The sequence below is a fragment of the Haliotis asinina genome, chromosome 10 (genome assembly GCF_037392515.1).
Source record: "Haliotis asinina isolate JCU_RB_2024 chromosome 10, JCU_Hal_asi_v2, whole genome shotgun sequence".
Classification (NCBI taxonomy): domain Eukaryota; kingdom Metazoa; phylum Mollusca; class Gastropoda; order Lepetellida; family Haliotidae; genus Haliotis; species Haliotis asinina.
In genome coordinates this window covers 33,822,276-33,849,357 of record NC_090289.1, presented here as the reverse complement: position 1 = coordinate 33,849,357, position 27,082 = coordinate 33,822,276, and the positions used below count along the sequence as shown (strand labels likewise).

The following is a 27,082-nucleotide window of genomic DNA, read 5'->3' as shown; positions in this document are numbered from 1 at the left end:
AGTTATGTTTTGGCGGGCCTAATATGTGTATGCATAGTGCACTAAAAAGACACTTTAGGAAATTGATGTCTGGTTTGTAAACATCATTTCCACTGCTTGCAGGATTTGTGAAGCATGTGTCTCATCAAGCAGGGAGTGATAGATATTTCATAATCTTGCCCCAGTTTCTTGAAACAAACTTAAGTCTGAGTTTTGACTTAAGGTAAAGTTTTACACAAATCTGAGAAAATGTAGGAAAATATTTTTCCGAGATAAACTGAAATTTTTACACTGATTGAACACTGATTCTTCTTGAAGATCGATGAAAATGGGGTGGACAAATAGCATACTGATTGTCAAGTTTGTTCGGATTATCCAAATTGTAAATGTGTAAAGCTAATTCTTGTTGTCCCTGATGTGATGTGGGAATTTGGAAGCAGCATAGAAATAAACTCACTCACTCCAGGTGAAAACAACACCAGTGGATCGCTTTTGACAAGTATCCTCATGCACATAAACGAATGTGATACAGAAACAATGACACCTATTTTCATTAGTAAAGTTACATTCTCTGTCATCTGTATGGAAATTTTGTCTGATTCAGGTATCGAGAGGTTGGATCAAATCGTCCCTGCAGTCCGAGCACTCAAGATGTTATCTCACTGATCCCAGAGGCATCAGCCACAAGTTCCACATTCTATGTACGAAACGTGGACTGTGGACGTCTCATTTATCAAAAATTTACAAAGCTTCCATTGTAGTCAAACTCAATTCTTTCTGTTGAGATTTAGTAATTATTTTCCAGTGTACCGTCTCTCTTATTTTGTAATGACAAATCCTTAAACCTGCTTGCTGATGCAGCTTCTCTGACATCTTACCTCTTTCATGAACTTACAATCATAAAATGGCCTTGACATTATATTTAAATGATCTATTTCACAGGAAAAGTATTCATGAGCATAAAGCAAGTTGAGTATCGGCAGTGTCAGAGCTTGTAATGAAAGAACCCTTCAGCTGGAGTGAATGGTTTTTCAAGTGTCATTTTAAGAAAGCTTTACTAGCAAATAGGTCTAGAGTATTGTCATAACTCAACAGAGATATGTACAGTGGCGTTATTACAGGGTCTGTTGAAAATGTCACACATAATACTGATTGCAGAATACAGAACATTTCTAGTGTTCTGGTAAATACAATATAAGTTATAAAAAATCAGTATTCTTTTGTTCTCTCCAGCCATGACTTCACCGAGTGACACATTTGTCAATGCTATTTGTGAACAAGTGGCATTATTTCCTGAAACCCGAATGTGCCAATACTCAGGACGACAGTATGCAGTGAATGAATGTCGATGGTTAATCCAGTTCAGTAGGTGATACACATCAAACAGTAAAGACAGTCACAAAACATTTATGCAGGATAGGATACATGCCTCATGACACTATGTGTATTGTGGTAAATATATTTCAACATAGATACAGTACATCAGATCTGAGATTGAAAGTATACTATTTAGTAATGCATATTTATAATGCGCTCACTTCCAATCTTGCAGCATGCTCAAGGCGTAGTTTTGAATAATTTTAATCTCCAGTTAAGTCAGGAGTTAGGAAAATATTCAATAGCTTCATTAAGCTAGTTTTATGAGTAACAGCATCATGTATTTGCTTTCTAATACTATTTTGTTTTCAGATTTTTGTTGAAACAAGATATAAAGTATCTTGTATTTTCTCATAGACAAATATCATTTGTTGACATTACAATGAGTCATTTCTTCCCTATCAGAATTGTTTGTGGATGATGGCCAGTGAGAACACAATACCCAAAGGCAGCACTTTCACAATATATTTCTTAAATGATAAAGTACATATATGTTTGTGTGAAGATTTTTTGTTCACATACTGTGCAGCTGAACCTGACACAATTCATATGTACTATGAATTCCACTCATGGTTAACAAAATGAGACAATGTCATTGTTAAGTTATGGGGTGATAAATTGATCAATGCATGTTATGAAATCCCATTGGCTTAGATCGATGCTTATCATGTCAATCACTGGATTGAGGGTTCCATGTTTGAAAATTTATAGACCATGGGGTAAAAAATCACTGAGAGATATGTTAAAGAAACAGTCAACAACAAGGTTCATCTGCATATGTATCATGTATGTATCATTTGTAGTTGTATTCTGTTGGTATATTCAAGTGTAGAGTTTATGTTCTCTTTTTGTACATATTTCACTTATTAAATTATTGTTTGTATTTAGACTTGTTACTTTTATGTTTGATATATGTTTTGTGTAGTTTCATCTTATCAAGGTGCTTATAGTGACCGATTCAGGAACCTTACCTCAGTGCCCAAAGGGGAAAATTGTGATAAAAATGTGTTTGTCTAATTATTGTGAGGTTTTGACAGTCTTATAGCAAAAGGTATGTCTGCATGACAACTTAATAACATTAAACTAAATTATGCCATCTCGATGTTTTTGTTTGTGACTCATATCCCAACTTAATCAGAAGAGGGTATATAAAGAATATGTAGAGGGTTACAAAACGTATTTTCACCAGTTGTCTGGCATATTTTATTGAGTGTTCAGATCAGCTGCTAATTGTTCTTTTACTTAGTATATGATGTAGATCAAGGTGCTATGTTTTGGAAACAGTCTTTAAAAAATATAGATGACAAAAGGTCGAGCTAACTATCATAGTAGAGCATTCAGATCTTGGTGGAGGGAAGGTATTTCACGGCATTTGAAAGTTTGGGCAAGCAGAAAAACATACATTGACAGCCTAAAATAGGTCCAAAGTTGTAGCTTTATGAAGTAAAGCATAATGTGTAATATCTGAACTTAGTTTCAGTATACTTTGTCAGTTTTTACTATTTGATTTAGATTTACAGCAAGGGAAGACAGAGATGATTCTTTGGTAAAAAGTATGTGTCATGTCAAGTTCGATGTTTGCATGGTCATAACCTTTCTTTAACTATGATCAGTTAATGGTTCCATATGAATGTTTTTTAGTTACACTGTATGCACATCTCCAAAAATATGAAATGACAAAACAGTGTACCATGCTGAATCTTCAGACAGCAAATATGATCTGATATTACTCAAATATTCCTTATATTGTTTCTTTGATTTTCACATCAGTTGATGACAGTTTTTTGCTGACTTTTCTTTTCTTAGCCACAGTTTATGAAACAACAAGTATGTAGTTCAGTAAGTCAGATTTTCTCACAAAATGCACATAGTGAATCTGTCAAGATGTCAAACAATATACACTATATTTTACTCTGTACTATTAAACTGATTTAAGTTTAAGATGTTCTTTATTTTTTCGTTCTGGTTTAGGCATGACCAATTTTATTTCTTGTTACGAATCCACTGGTCCTATTTGTTCAAGAATAAGGAAAAAAGCAATTTTCCATGCTCAACAGTAAAATTCCAATGTCTTTATTGGCCAAAAATGTAAACTTGTAAGTAAAATACTTTTAATATTTTGAAGGAATATTACTTTGACTGGTGATTTGATAACACTTTGTCCTCTTTCCTTATGGTTTTCCGAGGACAAAAATCCATCAAACAAGAAATATGGTCTGGCCTTGCTTTGGTTTGAGTCTGCTCACAGTGGAGCATTCAATTCTTCACCTTCATCTTTCAACTGTTGAAGGCGACTCATAAGAGGCGACTAACGGGATCGGGTGGTCAAGCTCGCTGACTTGGTTGACGCGTGTCATCGGTTCCCAATTGCGCAGATCGATGCTCATGTTGTTGATCACTGGATTGTCTGGTCCAGACTCGATTATTTACAGACTGCCGCCATATAGCTGTAATATTGCTGAGTGCGGCGTAAAACTAAACTCACTCACTCACTCACTCAACTGTTGAACTTGTCCACACCCAGGACAAAATGCCCTCACGTCACTTGGAAGATGTCAGTAAAGCATGTCGACCTCTTGCGTGTAAGTGGGCTCACATTTGTATATCAGTACTGCCTCCAACATTCATCATACAACGGTGCAAATATTGTGTTTTGAAATGTTTCAGACACCTGACTATACCTATTCTGTAGTCTGTTTCATTGTGTTTATGTTACAAAGGAGGCCACAACATTCTTCCATGCACGCAGCTGAATTCAATAAGCGTTACACAGAGAACAAGATTTTTACAAGATATTGAATTACTTTCGGGGATCATACTTCATGTGCAGTCTCCTCTGCAACTGCCTCCTTGCTCTGTCAAATCACAGTCATCCAGGCTGTCACTGTATACTGGCAACGCAAATACATTTATTGACAGAATAGTTACAGGTCATAGGTTAAACCCCTTGAACCCTCTAGACTCTGCCAATGCAAAACATTAACATTTTCCCGTGACACCCTATCCCCCACCCCTCAACCCCCATGCATCCGCCAATGCAGGCCCACCTGTGTCAGCATGTATTGAATATATTATATAATATTCATGTTTCATTTAAGTAGATAGTTACAAAATCCATTTTTATCAGGCGTGCACTTCATTCTTTGGTGAATGTTGTGTTATATTAAAATGCATGAGTGCTCATTTTGTTGCACCTGCTGTAACAGGTAAGTTTTATATAAGTAATGTAATCTAAGCATTGTCCATTGCATCAAAGCTTTTGATTGTCTGGGGTTAGGATTACAGTTTTGACATGGCTGTGTTGTCTGACCCAGGTACCGTAAGACTGTTGTGTAATTGAGAATGTACAAGTGCACTCATGAAAATATTGGCAGGGTTGCATCTAATTAAGGCCTACTCACGTCAGCCAACACTATAAATATGCCAAGAATGTTTGGTGTGGATGTGTTGGTGTATGAGATGTGCAGTGGTCTGTATAACCTGCGGTTATGGCCATATGCGTGTTAGTGGACTAAGTTGAGCTTTACTGAAATGAATGACCAGAGTATATTCAGGTCAGTTAGTGTAGCTCATCCAAGAAATCTGTGGAATAAACTTGTCAATCCATACAGTTTGTTCATGCAGATTTAGTCTGTCTCACAGTACCCTAACCACATTATGTTCCCTACTTCTCAGCCCTCGCTGCAATGTTGAAGCCCTAAATCAAACAAGTTTTGATTGAATCTTGTGTCTTACTGGGGCTCATTTTCAGTTTAAATGGGTTTATTTGTTACTATCAAAACTCTATGACACTGTATATTCAGAGACTAATCATTTAGTTTAATTCCATGTAGATTGTGTTCCTCCCACAAAAAGAATTCGTAACCGATCAATGATGTGTCTGGCTGCCTGTTTGCAACCAGTCAATGACATGTCTTGCTGCCTGTTGTCTAGCGGATAGAGTGTCTACCTTGGGAATGGATAATCGCTGGTTCGACCCCAGCTGTTAACGGATAGTTTTTGTTTCCTGGCCTAAGGAAGTTAAAGGGACAAAACAAGCACTGAATAGACTGAGAGTCGATTTGTGGTGTCGGAGACACCGTCACCGTGAAAACTGCGACACTGGTCGTTTATCTTCTTATCTAAGTGACGGATGATGATATATGATCAGAGACCCTATCCACAAAACGCAGCACTACGTCAATCGTAAGCTAATGACACAGTATAGTACGATAGGGCGTAACGTTAGGGAACCCTGATCATATCTAAATTTTAGGATCACATAGAGAGCAGGATTAATCCAAAATGAGAGAGCATTAGTATGAGTGAGAGCTATACATGTTTCAAACTAAACATGTATAATTAGACGGAAATGACATGCAAATTGTGTCGATTATATATTCCTCTTGTTGAACGGAAGTAGTCTGTTCTTGCAGACTGGATTCTTCTTAACCGGTGACTGGATTTGTTCCTGGGAAGATACCCTTCATTCCGAAGACTTCTTTTTGGTGAATCGGACAGTGGGAACATTCCAAATGGTGAAGTCGGCAGGTTCCACCTACGAGATAAAAGGCCTAATTTATTACTCACAGAACAAGTTGATCGTGACACACAGATAACACTGGTCTATTGTTTTACCTTGAACCGTCTTCTAGGTTATGAAGGTAGTACCTATCGGAACGACATGATAAGTGTACTACAAATATACGTCTATAGTAGGTGCGTTTCCGTTATATGTATTTCTTATTACTGCTGGCTTTGAAAGGTATTTGATATAGAGCAATGTTTTCCAATGAAAGTACGGGCGGTATATGGAAGGATTTGGAATTGTAGACAATATGTCATTGATCATCTCGGTAATATATCAGTGTGAAGTGTGGGCAGTGTATCATCGAATTATTTTAGCAACCTCTCTGTGAAAAATGTTGGCATCATGGCGGTGAACTTCTCGGGCAGTATGTCTGTATACAGTGCTGGAGATATATCGTTACAAGGTTTTGGCAATATATTCATGAACGATGTTGGCAATATGTCGGTGAACAGTGCTGGCGATACATCGTTGAGTGGTTTTGGTAACATCGGTTAATTGTTTTGGCAATGCATGGGTGAACAGTGCTTGTGACAGATCGTCGAATGGATGTGGCAATATATGTTTGGATGATGTTGACAATATATAGGTCAATTGTTGTGGCAATGTGTGAGTGAATTTATTTGGTGAACAGTATTGTCACTATATCACGTGTAACCGTCCTACAAATCACAAACATTATCCTCAAATACATGTGACGTAAAATACGTGATTGGTCATCCAACTATCGCAATATAATGTATTCACGGTCAGTGATTCATTACCAAATATTTCTAACCCGGGCATCAGCTGCCGACCAATTATATCATATTATACATTAATAACACTCCTAGAACGTTGTTCTTGTCTTCAGAACGTATCGCACAAACTCTTGACTCTGGTATCTTCAGTCATATATTCCAAGATGATGAGGTCAAAGAACCGATATTTATTCTTCATTACATTTATTCTTGTCATAGATCAAATTTGTTGTCTCAAATCCAGGAGGTAAGTTAAACTAACTTTATGGACTTAATGTCATGGGAAATTCTGGCTCGCTTTACGTTGTCATGGATTGTCTGGCAAGTGACCTGGTTTAACTGAGAAGTCGACCTCGTATTTGTAACATGATTCCTCTGATAGTGTGTAAATAAGTTTTAAAATGCATAAAATATATTTATTAACGATTTCAATGTTTTTGCGTACCAGTTCTAATTTAGCTCCCCATATGAGTTGGGAACCGCAGTTTAACTCTACCATATCTCACAACAGGAATATGTGACCTTTCCGTTTGAAGATATAGTTCAATGGCATTGAAAAGCTTTGTTGGGTTCAAAACGAAGTGGGATGGTTGGTTTAACGCCGCTCTCAACAATGTATTGGACAAAATAAATTAGGGATATTGGTATTTTTATGATTGATATTTTATCAGTGTATCAATAAATATATGACCATTATTCAAAATTTCAAAATATGCATGTATCCCTAACTATTTTTGTCCAGTATAATCCAGCTCTATGGCGGAGGTCTGTAAATTATCACGTCTGGACCAGAAAATCCGGTGATCAAGAGCACTGCAATGACATGACATGTGCCAGTCAAGTCAGCGAGCCTGACCATCTGATCTGACAAGCATGGGTTACTGAAGACCAGGGTCTAGATTTTCGAAGCTCTCTTGGCGCTAAGATAGTCGTAACTGCCACACATTAACACTGACTTACGACTATCTTAGCCCTAAGAGAGCTTCGAAAATTTAAGCCCAAAATTTTAACTCGGATCTTCACGGGTCTAAGCGAGGCGGAACGGGAACGTAAAAATAGCCAGGTCCTGAATACGTCAAACACTGAACTTCAATTTCTCTTTAACTTGTCATGGTTGAGTTCTGAGATCTCATTGTAAACCTTTCCTTCAGCTGTACTTCAAAGAATGCCTACGTTACCATGGTAGTTGATGACCTCACAGCCATTGGTGCCATGGTGCTTCAGCAATCTTTAAACAACACACAGACCAATCACTGCATTGTTGCCATGGTGACAGACACAGTATCCTGGCTGATAAGGTGAAGTAAGAATACATTAGTTCTTGTAAAATAATGAATGTGATATGCACCCCCGTTCAAAATGAATTAATACTACGCTTTTTATAAGTATTATGCTTTAGAGGTTCATTACATTTCTGCAATATAGAACACAATTTAAATGTTCATACAGTCAGCCTGGATATCAGGACTCACTAGCAGGAACGTTTTGGGCAACTGATGATCTTGTTCTGATTAGCTTTGGAGGTGCAAACTATTTTAAGTCCAACTCATTCATTTTAAAGAAAAGAACCCTTAGCACTATGACTACCTTGAGTTTTTTTTAAGTTATGGGAGTTACGGTCAGCTTAGCGCTAAGATATCTTTGTACAACTGCACCCAAAACCCACTTACACAACAAGATCTTAGCTCTGGATGGTCGCAACTCCCATACTCCAACACTGACTTAAGGCGGCCTTAGGCTAAGATCGCCTTGTGTAAGTGTTTCCTGTTGTGTCACTGTTCTGTCTCAGTCGGCTTTAGGGGCATTACCTGTTAAATTCACTTAACGGATCTTGAGTTGCCCAATTGTTGCAGTCCGTTGTGTAAATATGCGTCAATTTGTCAAATCTGAATCATATATGACTGTATGACGTCCGCCCGGGGAGAGGAAGGTCGCGGGTTCCGCGTCATACCAAAAGAAGAAGAAGAAGAAGAAGAAGAAGAAGGAAAAAACCCACGTTAAAATATGGTACTTGTTGGTACCTTCCTGACGCTCGGCATTAATGGGTACACAAAGGACTTTTCGGATCGGAGTCAGTATAAATCAGTATAAAGTGTCTGAGTAGGGTATATATGCCAAACTACGGCATGGTATCTCAGTGAGCTAGGACTTTGTAAACCATCTCAAGTCGGGGCTAGTACAAGCAGCCATACATGCATATGCACGTACGTGGTCATGTGAACGAACTATTCTTGAGTACTACGTAAAACCTAACCTCACCTCGAATCCTATTACCTTTCCAGGTTTGCCCATACCCTTGGGCTGTCACCACCTTGGTATTTCCTTCCTCGTGGAGTCTCCGCAGCTTGCAATATATGAAAAAATGTTAAAAAACAGGGTTACAGTCCACCCCTCACACACTGATATATATACGTTCACACAGCGTCCGCCCATTTCCACCCCACCCCCCATTCACTCACTCACTCTATAATGATCTATCAACGCGAACTGATTCTGATTATTGACTTTATTTCCAACGTAATATGTTTTAACATAAGTTACTATAATCATTATAACTACCAATGTGTCCATAACGTGTCATTGTGATATTGTTTTTCTCCGTCCACAGAGATATGCTTGGCGACCGTTTTCATAAGGTCATTGACATAAAACCAATCAAAGTAAAGAAAGGGGATCGGCCTCCTTCACCACTCTTCGGGAAATTCCGGGCTTGGTCGTTTGAAGAATACGACACAATTGTCTACCTTCATTCTGATACTTTGGTGAGTAACATTCTGTTGACCCGGGGAGGAATAAGCCGAATGCTTTCATGGCGTTATAGAATCGTGTATTCTGATAGGATTTATAAAGAATTCTACCATAATATATTTTCGAAAACGCCAACCTTAGTGAAATGAATATCATTTTTCCGATGCATATTAGAACCTTGCATTTTATTGCAATAAAATTTCGCATTTTGTATGTAAGTAATCGTTTAAGTAAAAAAAAATAAAATAAAAATAAAAAAATATATCGTGGAAGGGATTGGTTTTTGGATGAAAATAAATATAGCTAATCAGACATTCTAAGATAGCGTTGTAAAAGGTTGTAAACTACGTAAACGGTCTTACTTCCATAAACGCAAAACTCCCCATAGAATTCAATTCTAAACTGAGTGAAGTAGTAAGTACAAGATGCTGAATAATGCAAAAAAAAACAATCCGCTCATTAATAACTATATACGACGAGTGTAGTTATGTTTGCATGTTTCACGCTTCACGCTTCAGCAATATTTCAGCTGTATGGTCTGCAGATAATCCAGTCTGGTCCAGACAATCCTTTGATCTACAGTAGGAGCACTGATCTGCATAATTGGCATACGATGACACCTGTCAACCCAATCAGAGTTTAGGTGTAATTGCTTCAGGTACTGAGTAACGTGGACGAGTTGTTTCACTACCCTGAGTTATCGGCCGTGGCGGAAGGTACTTGGACTGACCACTTCAATTCTGGAGTCATGGTCATCAAGCCGTCCGTTGAGAGATTTAAGTCGCTTCGGAACATGGCCAAGCAGGAACAAAGCTTCGATGGTAAAAGATTTCATTGTTCTGCTTGCAGTTTTACGCCGAATCAAATCAGATAACTGGCATGGCATTTTCTGGAAAGTTTCGGTGTAGTTCTGATCCAAATTTGATAAAACATAGCGACCTTCACCTTGTACTTAAGTCATCTCGGGATAAAACATGTTTTTTGCGAAATTATTATCTTCCTTCCCCACTTCTTTCTACCAGCATACGTCTTTCGCAAGTATCTGGCTCTTGACCCTCGTTATCTGTCAGTCTCTGAATTCTAATTTGAATCTAGCTGAACTATCTCCTTGCAAATCTGTTGTGGAGAACGTATCGTATTCCCACTAACCTAGTTACCCAACATGCAGAAAGAAGTACGTAAACGAAAAAGGATTTAATTCGCTGCAGTTGTTTACATTTTGTGAAGATCATATGAATAACTAAATGATCCTGCTTTTTTAATATATGTTTACATTAAAATTGTTATTTTTTGAGGGTGAAATGTTGGTTAAGGACTTCTCAAGGCCATTAGATAACACCTTGGAGCCTAGAGATAATGTTTGGTTGTCAATGATATAATGTCTGCAGTCTATGCGATAATACCCGAGGCTCTGGGATATAACCGGGGGATATGAAATATTACCTGGCGAGCATGAGATAATACATAGAGGCCATGGGTACTACCCGCAGATCTATTAGATAATACTTCAAAGCTATAGAATACTGCCATAATGCTATGGGATAATGCCATGAAGATGTGAGATAATACTGGGGTGTTGTGGATAACACCTAGATTGCTATGAGACTATACTTAGAGACAAGGATATATAACATGGAGACACTGATTCGAGGCTATGATATAAATCCTGGAGGCTATGCTATAATGCCTGGAGGCTGTAATATTCTACCTGGAAATTATGATACAATGGCTGGAGGATGTGAGAGTCAACGTACAAGCTAATACCTTGTAGATATGAATAATTTTTTTATGAGATAATATCCGGAGGAAATGAAACCTGGAGACTGTGAGATAATACCCGGAAGCTTGGTACCGTTGCCGTACATGTACATTTTGTATTGTATGAGAAACATTCAGTTTCATTATGTGCAGTCAGTGTTCGAAATAGTTTCTAAATTTTGCTTGAAAGTTACCACTACACAAAATAATTCGTTAGCCCGAAATTGTTAGAAACTGAACAAAAGATTACAAAAGCGTAAATTACCATAAAATATTATTGTCCCAAGTACACTGTCGTCAGTCTCCCCATTGCTCCCGATGCCCTTGGTTTGGTACCGCCTGGCGCAGATCAGGAGAGTGCCCGGGTTTTCCACCGGGAGCACAACCCTTAAGACAATCTGGGTAATGCAGAAGGCTGCAGTGTTGGGGAGCCTTCATATTCTCTGGAAAGCGACTTGGTAAATGTTTCCTGGAAGAAGCCCCATTCGCTGTCTGGGCTGCGTGTAGAGGGGGCGAGGGCCCTGAACTGATGATGAGTTTTACCAGCCTGACTGTGCCAGGATCATCGAACCCTCCCTGCTGCATTTCTATCTCAAACTGTAAAAAAAAACAGCAAAAAAAATAAAATAAAAAAAATAAAAATAAATAAATAAATAGATAAATAAAAAAAATAATAAAAACAAGAAAAACAAAACAAAACAAAAACCCATGTCGCACACTGTGTTCAATATTATCATCATATATTCATACGATCCACATGTCCACTATTTTCAGATACAGATCAAGGCACGTTGAACATGTATTTCTCGACATGGCATCGACTATCCTGTATATACAATACTGCAGGCGATTCCCCGGAGACAGCTGTTGGCGCATACAACAGGTAACGGAACAATACTCTGTATTTGTTACGAAGTGTGGCTGTAATACTCTGAACCTAATAACGAAAGGCGTATGGTACATCCTTAGTGTGCGTGTATTAAGTGCAATAGTCTATTTCAGTAGCATGCATTTGAAAAAATTAGACAACCAGGTAGCATATCTCTGTCGGCATGTTGTGAGTGTGAGGGGGAAATAGAAGAAATGGCTGCTACATTGTGTGGGTTTCTCAAACTGAATGGTTCAACTCCAGCACTCCGCACTGTCATCGGCTTTATTAGATGATGGGAAGAAAGACCGCCGATTGTAATAATTCAACTCCTATTCATTGAAACAGTCGAATAGCGAAGTATCTAATACATCGTCTGGAAACTTATAAAACGAATTCTTCTATCTCGAATGTTCATCCAAACGAAACTTTACCATTGTGAGTACACGCTACTGTTTAAGCTAAATGTATGTTAACGTACTGAGAACGAATTGTCTCAAACTCTCCTTTTTGGCCTAGAATATTGTGATAACATGTGAACTGGATTGGCTTAGGTTCGGCCACAGAGTGAAGATTGTGCGCTTCAACACTGAAATGAAACCATGGCTGGTATCCTTCAACCTGGAGGCTGAACAGACCGAAATGTACGCTGGGGAACTCGGCCTCATCCCTGTTCCAAGACCCTTCTATGAGCGATGGTGGCGGGTGTTCAGGGCATCAATCAGACCTCATCTTGACGTAAGTAGTCACAAACCAAGTTAGACCTCAGCCCAAACGACCTTCAAGACCTCCGATTGACGTAAGTAATCAAACACTAATACAGGACTTCACCCAGATGCCAGTATGACCTCACCATGACGTAAGTAATCAAACACTAACACAGGACTTCACCCAGACGCCAGTATGACCTCACCATGACGTAAGTAATCAAACACTAACACAGGACCTCACCCAGACGCCAGTGTGACCTCACCATGACGTAAGTAATCAAACACTAACACAGGACTTCACCCAGACGCCAGTATGACCTCACCATGACGTAAGTAACTGCTAGGAATAAGCTCCGCTGAGACTGGAATCCATCCCTGTTTCTGTCAGACCTCACCTTGAGGAAGAAATCACAGATCGACATGGAACCATCCCTGTCCTAAGTCCAACTTCAACTAATTCCTGGCGACTGTTCGAGTCTGTCTCACATCATGGTTTTCAGTTTAATTTAGGTCTTTGACCCACAGTACAAACAATGGCGTATCGCATTTTGTTTTGGTGGCTCTTACATAAGAGCGTGAATGGCATAATTATACAAGCAGAGTTTAAATTTGTTTGACTATTTATAAATATTAGTTAAAGCTAATGTAGTATGTGATAAAGTCACAGGATACATAACTGTGTTATATCATATCAACGCACAGCTAAGTGCAATCTGACAGACAATATGTGTATGAACAGACTTGTCACATTTGTCCACATGTTAACTTATTCCATATATCAACCTCTTATCTCCATTGTCCTCGTGTTGACCTTTCGCACACATCAGGCACTTACCTTTTTTGTTCTTACGTTAATGCTGGTAGAATAACATGGTAACCCTAGACTCAGGTAATAAGGAGTCGGGTCTATTCAGTAAATGGCTATATGTAAATCCAGTTTATGAGACAGCCCCTATTATACAGTGGCAGCGTTGATGGTGTCAGTTACGCCGGGAACAACACAACGTTATAGGCTAGAACGTTCTCCTTGACCACCAGAGACGCGAAAACCGAATTCAAAGGCTGTGGTTGAACATAAGAGCAATTTATTTTACATGCTTCACCATACTGTCGGAATGTATTGTTGCAGATTTAATCGCGGCAGGAGGGATGTTTCTACAAGATAAAGGAGGTCTAGTTTTGCCAGGTTGGAGTGGCAATGAGATGTAACGAGCGTGAGGTTTCAGCTCAAGAAAGCTCGAGAGACAAGTAGAACACCCAAATTAAAATCTTCATATTAAGTCTAAGATATATTTGAAGGTACATTAAGTTTACATTCTCTTTAGAATCTCTCAGTATATGTTGGGTAGCCTAGTGGTTAAGGCGTTCGCTCGTCACGTCGAACACCCGGGTTTGATTCCCCACCTGGGCACAGTGTGTGAAGCCCATTTCTGGTGTCCCCAGCCGTGATATTGCTGGAATATTGCCAAAGCGGCGTACAACTAAACTCACTCGCTTGACATATGTATGTGTTGTCAAAGATAGAGTCTTGAGCAAACTTAAGTGCTAACCCGCGTCCAATGGGTTAACTCTAGCCCGTGAGTTAAAGGTATTGTCACATAATCTTCAGCTTCACTTCCACCTCACAGACAACAGACAGCTGGACAATATTGGAAGTTTGGATAATACCATGCGATTAGGATTAGGAACTGAAACTCTATATGCCATCTACGGGAGTTAAAACAAATATTAGTAACCCACTATCTTGATGGTGTCCTCTCTTGCTGTGGGGGTTTGGTCTATTTCACCGTAGAAGTGACATTAAAGAAATGTACTTCATAGAAACAAATCAGAGACAGCAGAAACAAGTACATGTAGTTGGTAAGACCAGTTGGGTAATTTGTGCCGGACTATGTTGGAAGATAATAAATGCAGAGGTAATTAGATCACGACAAACATATAGATGTATACCTGTGTGTATATAATGTCCTTTGAGGTTCCCACGGAAGAGTGCTCTTTTACTACGTCTAACCTCGGAACCGACCCAAGATGATCTGTCGGCCTGATTATTTGATTTGGACAATTCACACTGAAAATTGTCCTTTTTTCTAATTATTATTCGCCAAGTTGACCTCTGCTTCCTTACCCAACCTCACGTCCAAGAGGCTCTCTTGAAGCACGGATGTAAATGATTTCATATTCTTAAGTTGACCTCTGTTTCACTACCCCACTCTTCTGTTCAAGAGGCTCTCTTGAAGTTCGGATGTACAGGATTTCATATTGTCAAGTTGACCTCTACTTCTATGCCGAACCCTCCCGTCCAAGAGGCTATCTCTAGGTACACACCCAAGAAATGTCACATTGTCAAGTTGACCTCTGCTTCTCTGCCGAACCCTCCCGTCCAAGAGGCTATCTCTAGGTACACACCCAAGAAATGTCACATTGTCAAGTTGACCTCTGCTTCTCTGCCGAACCCTCCCGTCCAAGAGGCTATCTCTAGGTACACACGCAAAAAATGTCACATTGTCAAGCTGACCTCTGCTTCTTCACCCCAGCTTTACGTCCATACACAGAAAGGCTCTCTTGAAGTACATACATACAAGATCACATTGTCAAGTTGACCTCTGCTTTCCTTCCCCACCCTCACGACCATCAATAGTGAGACTGTCTAAATTAGAAAATTGAAAGATGTAAGATAAACAACCATTCAGGTTATGAAATAAAGTGAGAACTATTTCGGTCGACACACCTTCAGGTGCAATGATATTTTGTCAGCAAAGTTTATACGATATTCTGTAACCGAACAACCAGCACAGATAGTATGTAACTGTAACAGGAAGGTTCAATGAACAATATTCTCCCCAGCCGCAATAACACAACAGCTCTCCACGTTTGAATGGTTTTGTATGTAATGCAAAAATTTTATATTCAAAAGCACGCAATAGACTTTTCCCAGATGCTGTTTACAAAAGGTTGTGAAACCTGGTGTTCGTACGTAATCGATATGTCTATGTATTCGTATTCTGTCAGTGCCTTCTAACAAGATGCTAATGCCATAGGTAGGATCAGTTACCCATGACTCATGTACAAAAGAGACAAATGGTGTCTACGTCCGTATTCCAGATCCGCATTTAAACACCACACTTTGGAATCCAGGAAGTTGACCCACCCTTTTCTTCGTGTCAGGTGTCGTCATGTTCGGGTATTTATGTGAAGGCTCGTCGCCATGACATCGATTGCCCACTGACCCGAGAAATAATCATGTAGCGATTAAAGAATGTTCCCTTGTGATGTAGAGGTAAAAGGCATACCAACAGATTCTTCTTGACCTACCTATCATGTGGGGAGGTGGGATAACCACTGTGGTTAGATTCAGCAGGTTTGATACCATGTGGTTGTATTCTGAACAAAATAAACAAAAACCCTTAGACGTCATGTCATGTCTTATTAGCATCAAACGGAAGACCCGGATTCGATCGGTACAAAGTGTGTAATACATTTGTAGTTACCCCCGCCCCCAATCCCCCTTTCCTTCACCACCAACACCCACACACACACACAGCGATATTACTAATTACTGCGTGAAACCATACTCACTCACTCACTCCTCACACACACACTCACTCACTCAAATAGCGGTTTGACGTTTTTTTGCTAACGTTTTCCGGGTTGTAAATATCTACCATTCACCGCTATGTATATGGTGGCAATAGTCTTACTATTACCACCTTCAGTTGACATCAGCTTAAGTGGAGTTCGATGGGTACAATGTGTGCAGCCCATTTCCACTCTCCCCAGCCGAGATATTGCATGGAGCCGTGTAAAAACCATGTTTACCGAAATAACGTTTTTGATTTTTTTTCAAGTTTTCCGAGTTGGTAAACTTTGAAACTCCCCTCTATTCACTGCTATGTATGAGCTAGCCATAGTCTTACCATTACAACCTTCGGTTGACATCAGCTTAAGAATAATTATGGAAGGAACCTATTATTTATGTTCACTGTATACGTTACACATTTTTCAGAAGGTTCTCAGAAGTCACAACATGGCGATTGTTCAGGATGGACCTCGGATATTTTTAGGTAGGTGTGTCCGACAATACGGGTTTGGTCATATTAAATATGAACAATTTTGTTTTTGTCAGTATACAGAATTCGATGCCTTAATCGCTCCTTTCCTTCGTGTAAAAAACCTTTAAACCACAAAACAGAAACAGACATATGGATTCGGGGGTAGAATAGCAAAATGGCTACTTAATGGAGCGGGTATTTGAATCGTATTTTGGGTCTGACCGATTGTTTTCAGGGAACGGTGGTAGTCGTAGTGGGTGGGAAGTTTTAACGTTAAGAGGCTCACTGCTGGAACGACGCCTTGGCGTATCCCATATAACCTCCTTCTTCTACAGGACACAAAGTGCATTAAGTTTAAAAATCATTAATTAAAAACCCCCAAAAGAACATGAAACATGACCAGTTTATGTTTATGGAGTTTCCTTTTTGACACAAACTCTGCATGACCAAGACGGACAATAATAAGATCCTAGTATGCTGAAAAAGTGTGTCGTTATGTACACGTTGTAAGAATTGGGTTGAAGTTAAGCAGCGCTTGGGATGAACCTTGGTCACTAACCCTCATAAGACATTATGCTGAAGTAGTTATTACAATCAAATTACTTTGACGTTAATGCATCATGCATCATGCATCATGCATCATGCATCATGCATCGTAACGCTTATTTACACCTATATGTGATCACTTTTAATGGCATTTCTCTCTCTACTAGAATTGCGTTCGTGCTGAATGTTAAATGTGTGTATTCTACGACATATCATTTCCTTATATGAAACTGATATTAAAGAACAGGGTATTACAAAAACGGCACTACTGGTTTGACGTGACGTTCTCCTGCCAGACACATTCTACCCGAATCCGGATATTGAATTTATGCCATTACCCCTGTTACTACAATACCCTATCACCGTGGTTGTCGATCGCTTTACGTCATTGATTGTATTGATATGCTATTTGTAATGATTATATAAGTTATTCGTTGTACTGACATGTTATAACTGTATCGATTGCCTTTAGACACCATACGCTGGGGAAGGTCAGCCTGATTATGCAGTCTTGATTGAACTTATTTACCAGTAAGCGTGGGCTTCATAACGCACAACTTATGTCTTGTACGTCTAAGGTAAATATATTTTCATCGAATGGTGCAATAGCCTATGTCCGAAGTCTTTCATTCATTAATGTCATTTATGTTATTTTCGTAGGTGACCCTTACACTGGACTTCATGTACAAGCGAACTTCTTCGCATTGAACGACAAATCCTATCCCAAGTTCCTCAATGTTCAGGGCAAGGCGATCAACAACCAGTATTGTACCCAGTTAGACTTCTTCCTCTGGGACCAAGGCACTTTCGATGTCAGAGGATAGTCCCTAATAAATTTGTTTTTGATTTCGTATACATTGTTCATGTTCAACATCTCTGAGCTGGGCAGAATTATGATTTAGCATTGCAAGACATGACACAAGTTTCAACTGAAAACGTCCTGAAGACAGACTTTATATGAACTTTAGATTGTGAGAGTAGCATTTGATAAAGGCAGTGCAGAACATACTTGCCATTCTGATTATTTCCAGTGATCGATTCATAAATTGCAATCGCTATTTTCCGTTTTTTAGAATTTCTGTTTTGATGCATTGTCTATACCAAAGATGAGATAACTTTATTGATGATCAATTTCTTTATTTTAATAATCATTGTCTATAAAAGTTATAGACACATATACTATATCAGATGGAAGTTATTTTTGATTTCATTATAAATATGTTGCGGTTTCCACAAATAAACTGCGGATGACCCAAGGAACGTTTTGGTGATAACTGTGCATATTGCTTAAGGTGAATGTACGATTGGGAAATCCAAATCCCTTTTATAATTTGAACCGCCTGTAATCTTCATCACACATAATCTGGATACGGATGTAAGACATACATTTTGTTTTCCCACTTGTTTCTTCATGTTCGTGTTTCTTCACCTCAAAATCTCAAGAACAGATGAGGTGAAATAGGTCACTTGCCTTTACATTGTTGAGAGAATAAGAGATCGTCTACACCTGAAACTGAAGATTGTCTATACCTGAAGCTGACTTGAACTGTTTTTTGTAAAGGGTCCTTTTTGACTGGCTAAAGAGTTAGTGAGTGAGTCGACGTGTAACGCCATATTGGAATCTTTTCTAACCCTGAATGGTTTGAAAAAGGAGAGAAAAAAACAACAAAATTCTTCTTATCACTGGAAAAACAGAATTTCTAAAACAAAGCCGTAACTAAGTTAGAAACTGATGGTGGACAAATAAGCGAAACAACGTTATTATCAACTATGCAAAGACCTATTTTGAAACGTTTTATACCGGTAACCATGTCAAAGATGTCGATCAAGAATTCTTTTGAAAAATAGTGGAATATCTACATTATCAGCATTGAAAAAAAAAAAAAAATAAATAAATAAATAAATAAATAAATAAATAAATAAATAAATAAATAAATAAATAAATAAATAAATAAATAAATAAATAAATAAATAAATAAATAAATAAATAAATAAATGAAAACGGAGTATATAGGAAGGATGAGCTACGTCTAAGTCAAAAACAAGGTTTCAAAAACATGCATCCAGAGGACATATATACCTGTGTGAAACATTTCATATCCATTTCACTATTAACTAGCCTCCGCCGTGATATCAGCACGTATTAAAACATACATCCCAATGTAATAAGAACGGATCAAAGGTTATTTATGAAAGGCAGATACTTTGCAGAATGTACAATACTGATTATTAATTATACACAATGCATGAATTAGCCATGATGAGTTTGACACTTATCGACTTCGACAAAACAAAAGGATAAGGGAATAACGATGACTGATTTAGAATCCCGACTAACTCAGTTTGCCTTTGATGAAACTGTTATTTTAGATGGGTCCGTACGCTCCTTTAGTGAAACATTACGAGCATTTTGAAACATGCTTTTGTTTATTTTGGTCGTCTTGCCAAAATCTATTCACAATATTCACATTTCACAATGACTGTAATTTGACTGGCTATATAATGTAAAAATATGTCGACCTGTTAAACGGGTAAGAAAGGCTGTACTCAGATAAGAAAGAAATATAGCTAAAAAATGTTTATGCATGTACAAAAGTCACAAACACGTTACCGTATCCCAACTGCTTAGATCGATGCTCATGCTCTTGATCACTGGATTATCTGGTCAAAGTCAAAGATATTTATTGTATTTCTGGCTTCCGGCCCATATACATTGGAGTTACGTGCAGTATACAATCAAATACAGCTTGAATATCCAGGTGATGTTAACAGAATATCCCTTTTAGACATTGCACTGTGGATGTATTGTGATAGTTTCAAGTTTGATGCAGTTAGATAGGATTTGCTTAAATGCTACAGTAGGTGGTTTAGAGAGGTAACATTCAGGAATAAATTATTTAAGTAAATCTGTGTATGATGGACCGAAAAATAAAGACAAATTAATTTCGTTTTCAATAAACAATTTACATAAAGAGCAAATTCTTTTAGCTCTGTCCATGGGCACGCGTCTTCCTTCATTAATCATTAAGTTTGGTAGTCCTAATTTAGATCGTTTTAACGAATTTCTCAACTTTTGTTATGTTAAATGTGATAGGTACTTTTCGGGTTGGCGTAGGGTTTTAAACATTCTATAGGAATCATAGCGTGAGCTATTATCTAAAACCGACAGCCAGTCTTGATTAAATATATTAATAATTGTTTCCCGGAATTGATACAAAAAAAGCGTCGGAATTTATTATTTACCATATACCTGGAATATTGCTGAATGCGGAGTAAAATCCACTCACTCATAAATACAATGGTTGTTTTTTATTTTCAAATTCTTCACGCATTTAAGCATTATTTACAATTCAGAGTTATTGACAGCATCCATCACGCCAAAGAAAACTACAGTTACTGACATTCATATCTACAATTACGTTTTAGTAGCCATTAATAAATTCAAAATGCACCCTCACACGAGTAGACAGATGCTTCAGACTTACTGCTTGATAATGTGAAACCCTTGCTGTAGTCCTCATCTGTTTTAAGTACATATTCATGATTAACTCGCTCTGACTAAAACAAATCACATACGGGTTTGGCACAGCAATAAGGTAACCGACAATTTGACAAATTTATTCAATTTGTAAATCATATAAAGAGGCCATAAAGAGTTCAATTTGTGTTATTGCCGTTTACCATTGCACATGTCTATATGGAGAGTGTTCCCTTGTATTATGCAGTAGTTTGACGACGTGTAACCAAGAAGGATTCATGTACGTGCTTCTGCGCATATATGATCAATTACCGATGCAATGCACTTACAGTGAATATGTTGTTGAGTCCACGCTTTGTTACAGTTTTAGCCCAACATGGGAGTTGATAGCGTGGGGAGCGAGGAAATTCCATGTGTTACAAGAGAGGTGACTCCACCCGTCTGCCTAATGGCCAGCGTTACCTGTGTGTCCAACTATACACCAACGTTTTCACAGGGTTTTGTGGTATTCATGTAGGTAGATTAAATTTACACATCAGAGACAACATTGGTGTCCGAAAGAATTCCCTATTTTGACGTGCGATATTGCCACGTGCGATCATTAAGGGTTAGAACTGAGTTGACTTTGCGTGTGTTTGTGACAGGTGCAACCGATCGGACAGGATACGCTTCCACCTCGGGTTGTCGTTTTTTTATGTCGATTGACAAGGCAGTGGGAATTGTAATATGGATGTATGGATTTTACAGTATAATTTTCATTTTATATACATATCATTACAGAGGAGAAGCTATTATTTTCTTTTAAAGTAATATCTGTGTACGAAGGTGTCAACAATGATACTGAGTGAGTGAGTTTTGTTTTACGCCGCTTTTAGCAATATTCCAGCAATAACAGGGCTGGGGACACCACAAATGGGCTTCACACATTGCACCCATGTGAGAAATCGAACCCGGGTCTTCGACGAGACGAGCGAACACTTTAACTTCTAGGCTACCCAACCGTCCTTCAACAATGACATGCTGTCAAAACAGATCAGGTACTCAGACAAGGCTATGATGCTGATTGCGATTTGTGTTTCACGCCACGCTCTGCAATATTCCAGTTTTATATTTGCAGATATTTGAGTTTGAACCAGACAATCAATTCATCAACGTCCTGAGCGTCCAACTACTGATTGTGTTGTTTCGACAGGCCATGAAGCAATAACCGCCTTCATATAGCTGGAACACTATTTTGTGCAGAATACACACATGCGTGCGCACGTATTCACACACGTACACACACGATATACCACGTTTCAATATAACAGCTTACATTTAAACTAACAGTCGTTGTTGTGTCTTCACACTGATAACAGTAAATTGTGAAATCGTGAAATTAATGCGTATTTGAAAAACATTACAATTTGAACTCTAAACTGTCGTGTGTACAATTCTTCCTACCAGTGTTAAAAATGCCTTCAAGTGTTAAGATTCGTGCACTTACTTTTTCTCTAACAGCGTGTCATTTATTCACATTCAGATAGCACAATACTCATATACCATTATGCTTGTCTTTATCATGTCAATTATTCACATTCATATAGCACAATATTCATATACCATATGCGTGTCTTTATCATTTGCACTATCAGCAAACAATCTGTCCTGTTAACATGCACCCAGTCCCGAGTAAATACAGGTGTCTTGAAGAAGGGAGATCTGCGTATGACATGCAGTCACGCAAACAATGAATATCGTACAAATGATCTGTAACACTCGCAGTTTTTCTTCCGTTTCGTGGTGTTGTTTTCGATGAGTTCCACAGCGACGAATAACACAAATGTGACATTTGATAATTGATCTGATTATCTGGTGCATGTACATTTCATGTTTGGATCTGCAATGATCATTTGTGCATATGTCATTCCCAAGGAGAGCTTCTGTACATGTGTTAGGGTGTCTGTACCTGTGTAAGCTTGTATGTACCTATGTGAGGGTGTTTCTACCAGTGTGAGGGTGTTTGTACCAGTGTAAGGGTGTCTGTACCAGTGTGAGGGTGTCTGTAACTGTGTGAGGATGTATGTACATGTGTTAGGGTGTCTGTACCTGTGTAAGCTTGTATGTACCCATGTGAGGGTGTTTGTACCAGTGTGAGGGTGTTTGTACCAGTGTAAGGGTGTCTGTACCAGTGTGAGGGTGTCTGTAACTGTGTGAGGATGTATGTACATGTGTTAGGATGTCTGTACCTGTGTAAGCTTGTATGTACCCATGTGAGGGTGTTTCTACCAGTGTGAGGGTGTTTGTACCAGTGTGAGGGTGTCTGTACCAGTGTGAGGGTGTTTGTAACTGTGTGAGGATGTATGTACATGTGTTAGGGTGTCTGTACCTGTGTAAGCTTGTATGTACCCATGTGAGGGTGTTTCTACCAGTGTGAGGGTGTTTGTACCAGTGTGAGGGTGTCTGTAACTGTGTGAGGATGTATGTACATGTGTTAGGGTGTCTGTACCTGTGTAAGCTTGTATGTACCCATGTGAGGGTGTTTCTACCAGTGTGAGGGTGTTTGTACCAGTGTAAGGGTGTCTGTACCAGTGTGAGGGTGTTTGTAACTGTGTGAGGATGTATGTACATGTGTTAGGGTGTCTGTACCTGTGTAAGCTTGTATGTACCCATGTGAGGGTGATTCTACCAGTGTGAGGGTGTTTGTACCAGTGTGAGGGTGTCTGTACCAGTGTGAGGGTGTTTGTAACTGTGTGAGGATGTATGTACATGTGTTAGGGTGTCTGTACCTGTGTAAGCTTGTATGTACCCATGTGAGGTTGTTTCTACCAGTGTGAGGGTGTTTGTACCAGTGTAAGGGTGTCTGTACCAGTGTGAGGGTGTCTGTAACTGTGTGAGGATGTATGTACATGTGTTAGGGTGTCTGTACCTGTGTAAGCTTGTATGTACCCATGTGAGGGTGTTTCTACCAGTGTGAGGGTGTTTGTACCAGTGTAAGGGTGTCTGACCTGTGTGAGGGTGTCTGTAACTGTGTGAGGATGTATGTACATGTGTTAGGGTGTCTGTACCTGTGTAAGCTTGTATGTACCCATGTGAGGGTGTTTGTACCAGTGTGAGGGTGTTTGTACCAGTGTAAGGGTGTCTGTACCAGTGTGAGGGTGTCTGTAACTGTGTGAGGATGTATGTACATGTGTTAGGGTGTCTGTACCTGTGTAAGCTTGTATGTACCCATGTGAGGGTGTTTCTACCAGTGTGAGGGTGTTTGTACCAGTGTGAGGGTGTCTGTACCAGTGTGAGGGTGTTTGTAACTGTGTGAGGATGTATGTACATGTGTTAGGGTGTCTGTACCTGTGTAAGCTTGTATGTACCAATGTGAGGGTGTTTGTACCAGTGTGAGGGTGTTTGTACCAGTGTAAGGGTGTCTGTACCAGTGTGAGGGTGTCTGTAACTGTGTGAGGATGTATGTACATGTGTTAGGGTGTCTGTACCTGTGTAAGCTTGTATGTACCCATGTGAGGGTGTTTCTACCAGTGTGAGGGTGTTTGTACCAGTGTGAGGGTGTCTGTACCAGTGTGAGGGTGTCTGTAACTGTGTGAGGATGTATGTACATGTGTTAGGGTGTCTGTACCTGTGTAAGCTTGTATGTACCCATGTGAGGGTGTTTCTACCAGTGTGAGGGTGTTTGTACCAGTGTAAGGGTGTCTGTACCAGTGTGAGGGTGTCTGTAACTGTGTGAGGATGTATGTACATGTGTTAGGGTGTCTGTACCTGTGTAAGCTTGTATGTACCCATGTGAGGGTGTTTCTACCAGTGTGAGGGTGTTTGTACCAGTGTGAGGGTGTCTGTACCAGTGTGAGGGTGTCTGTAACTGTGTGAGGATGTATGTACATGTGTTAGGGTGTCTGTACCTGTGTAAGCTTGTATGTACCCATGTGAGGGTGTTTCTACCAGTGTGAGGGTGTTTGTACCAGTGTGAGGGTGTCTGTACCAGTGTGAGGGTGTCTGTAACTGTGTGAGGATGTATGTACATGTGTTAGGGTGTCTGTACCTGTGTAAGCTTGTATGTACCCATGTGAGGGTGTTTGTACCAGTGTGAGGGTGTTTGTACCAGTGTAAGGGTGTCTGTACCAGTGTGAGGGTGTCTGTACCAGTGTGAGGGTGCCTGTAACTGTGTGAGGATGTATGTACATGTGTTAGGGTGTCTGTACCTGTGTAAGCTTGTATGTACCCATGTGAGGGTGTTTCTACCAGTGTGAGGGTGTTTGTACCAGTGTGAGGGTGTCTGTACCAGTGTGAGGGTGTCTGTAACTGTGTGAGGATGTATGTACATGTGTTAGGGTGTCTGTACCTGTGTAAGCTTGTATGTACCCATGTGAGGGTGTTTCTACCAGTGTGAGGGTGTTTGTACCAGTGTAAGGGTGTCTGTACCAGTGTGAGGGTGTCTGTACCTGTGTGAGGATGTATGTACATGTGTTAGGGTGTCTGTACCTGTGTAGGCTTGTATGTACCCATGTGAGGGTGTTTCTACCAGTGTGAGGGTGTTTGTACCAGTGTAAGGGTGTCTGTACCAGTGTGAGGGTGTCTGTAACTGTGTGAGGATGTATGTACATGTGTTAGGGTGTCTGTACCTGTGTAAGCTTGTATGTACCCATGTGAGGGTGTTTGTACCAGTGTGAGGGTGTTTGTACCAGTGTAAGGGTGTCTGTACCAGTGTGAGGGTGTCTGTAACTGTGTGAGGATGTATGTACATGTGTTAGGGTGTCTGTACCTGTGTAAGCTTGTATGTACCCATGTGAGGGTGTTTGTACCAGTGTGAGGGTGTTTGTACCAGTGTGAGGGTGTCTGTACCAGTGTGAGGGTGTTTGTAACTGTGTGAGGATGTATGTACATGTGTTAGGGTGTCTGTACCTGTGTAGGCTTGTATGTACCCATGTGAGGGTGTTTCTACCAGTGTGAGGGTGTTTGTACCAGTGTGAGGGTGTCTGTACCAGTGTGAGGGTGTCTGTAACTGTGTGAGGATGTATGTACATGTGTTAGGGTGTCTGTACCTGTGTAAGCTTGTATGTACCCATGTGAGGGTGTTTTTACCAGTGTGAGGGTGTTTGTACCAGTGTAAGGGTGTCTGTACCAGTGTGAGGGTGTTTGTAACTGTGTGAGGATGTATGTACATGTGTTAGGGTGTCTGTACCTGTGTAAGCTTGTATGTACCCATGTGAGGGTGTTTCTACCAGTGTGAGGGTGTTTGTACCAGTGTAAGGGTGTCTGTACCAGTGTGAGGGTGTTTGTAACTGTGTGAAGATGTATGTACATGTGTGAGAGTGTCTGTACCAGTGTGAGGGTGTCTGTACTTGTGTGAGGGTATCTGTACTTGTGTAGGGGTGTCTGTAGTTGTGTGAGAGTGTATGAACCTGTGTGAGGTGAGAGGGTGAAAGGGACTTGGTTGGTTGATAACGCCGAAGACCCAGGTTCGACTCCCCACATAGATGCAATGCGTAAACTATATTTCTAGTATTGCTGGGATATTGCTAAATGTGGCGTTTGACTATATGCACTTACACACTGAAAAATAGAGCAACAGAGACATGGAAGTGATTCTTTGCCGGTAGACAAGGCATGGCTCGACTCCCTGGGATAACTATGTGTCGTTCGCTAATGTCAACTTACAGCTTCCTTGTACAACCCAGTGACGTATTTAAGATTGACATCCGGTCACCCATGTCATCCCAAACCCTCTCTCTACAATAAGCCTCTTTCTATCTGTCCACACGAAAAGTCTGTCTAGTGAAAATACTGTGATTATCATGTTTCATTCCAAAGGGAATACGCGTTTAGTCTGTACGCGCTGGTAAGCTTCAAAACAACTTCTCGGACGAGGTTAATCTATGCGTCACAATTCTTGAGACATGAACCGGCAATCAGACTCTATTGTTGGACGGGTAAGCTTCCTGGTAGACTAGGTAGCCTAACACGTCGGGCATAGCATATACAATTACCTGCAGTCGGTCGCTATAGGGCACAGTAACCCAATGCCCGTAATTTTATGACTTTTGTACATCCTTCTCTCTCTCCTTCTCTCTCTCTCCCTCCGTCCTCTCTCTCTCTCTCTCTCTCTCTCTCTCTCTCGTACCTGTGTGTATGTCTAGTGTGTCTCTGTGTGTGTAGTTCACGTCAAGCCAAAAGAAGTTAAAACATGATATTTGTTGGTCCCTGCCTGTCTCTCCATTAATGGGTACAAAGGGTACTAGTGGGCTCGGAGTCACTGTTATGTGTCTTAATTGGGCAT

At 39.8% G+C, this 27,082-nt stretch overlaps 2 protein-coding genes across 3 annotated transcripts in view; both read left to right on the top strand.

Moving 5' to 3' along the window:
* Window positions 1-3,294, top strand: part of LOC137298085 (centrosomal protein of 70 kDa-like) — a 29,434-nt gene extending 26,140 nt beyond the window's left edge. The window contains exon 19 of the mRNA XM_067830159.1: window positions 584-3,294. Coding sequence (XP_067686260.1) covers window positions 584-645 — 62 coding nt within the window. The 3' untranslated portion in view covers window positions 646-3,294. The remainder of the gene's footprint in view (window positions 1-583) is intronic.
* A 1,196-nt stretch (window positions 3,295-4,490) lies between these two features.
* LOC137298368 (glycogenin-1-like) lies at window positions 4,491-18,602 on the top strand. 2 transcript variants are annotated; one of them, XM_067830591.1, is made up of 8 exons: window positions 4,491-4,562; window positions 7,815-7,961; window positions 9,272-9,425; window positions 10,070-10,232; window positions 11,944-12,052; window positions 12,592-12,775; window positions 16,751-16,808; window positions 18,003-18,602. In XM_067830591.1, exons 1-8 carry the CDS (start codon window positions 4,507-4,509, stop codon window positions 18,164-18,166), a joined length of 1,035 nt encoding a protein of 344 aa, XP_067686692.1. In that variant the 5' UTR covers window positions 4,491-4,506; the 3' UTR covers window positions 18,167-18,602. The 2 variants fall into 2 exon arrangements, with proteins under 2 accessions (XP_067686692.1, XP_067686690.1); XM_067830589.1 differs by lacking the exon at window positions 4,491-4,562 and adding an exon at window positions 6,783-6,910.
* The last annotated feature ends 8,480 nt before the right edge of the window (window positions 18,603-27,082 follow it).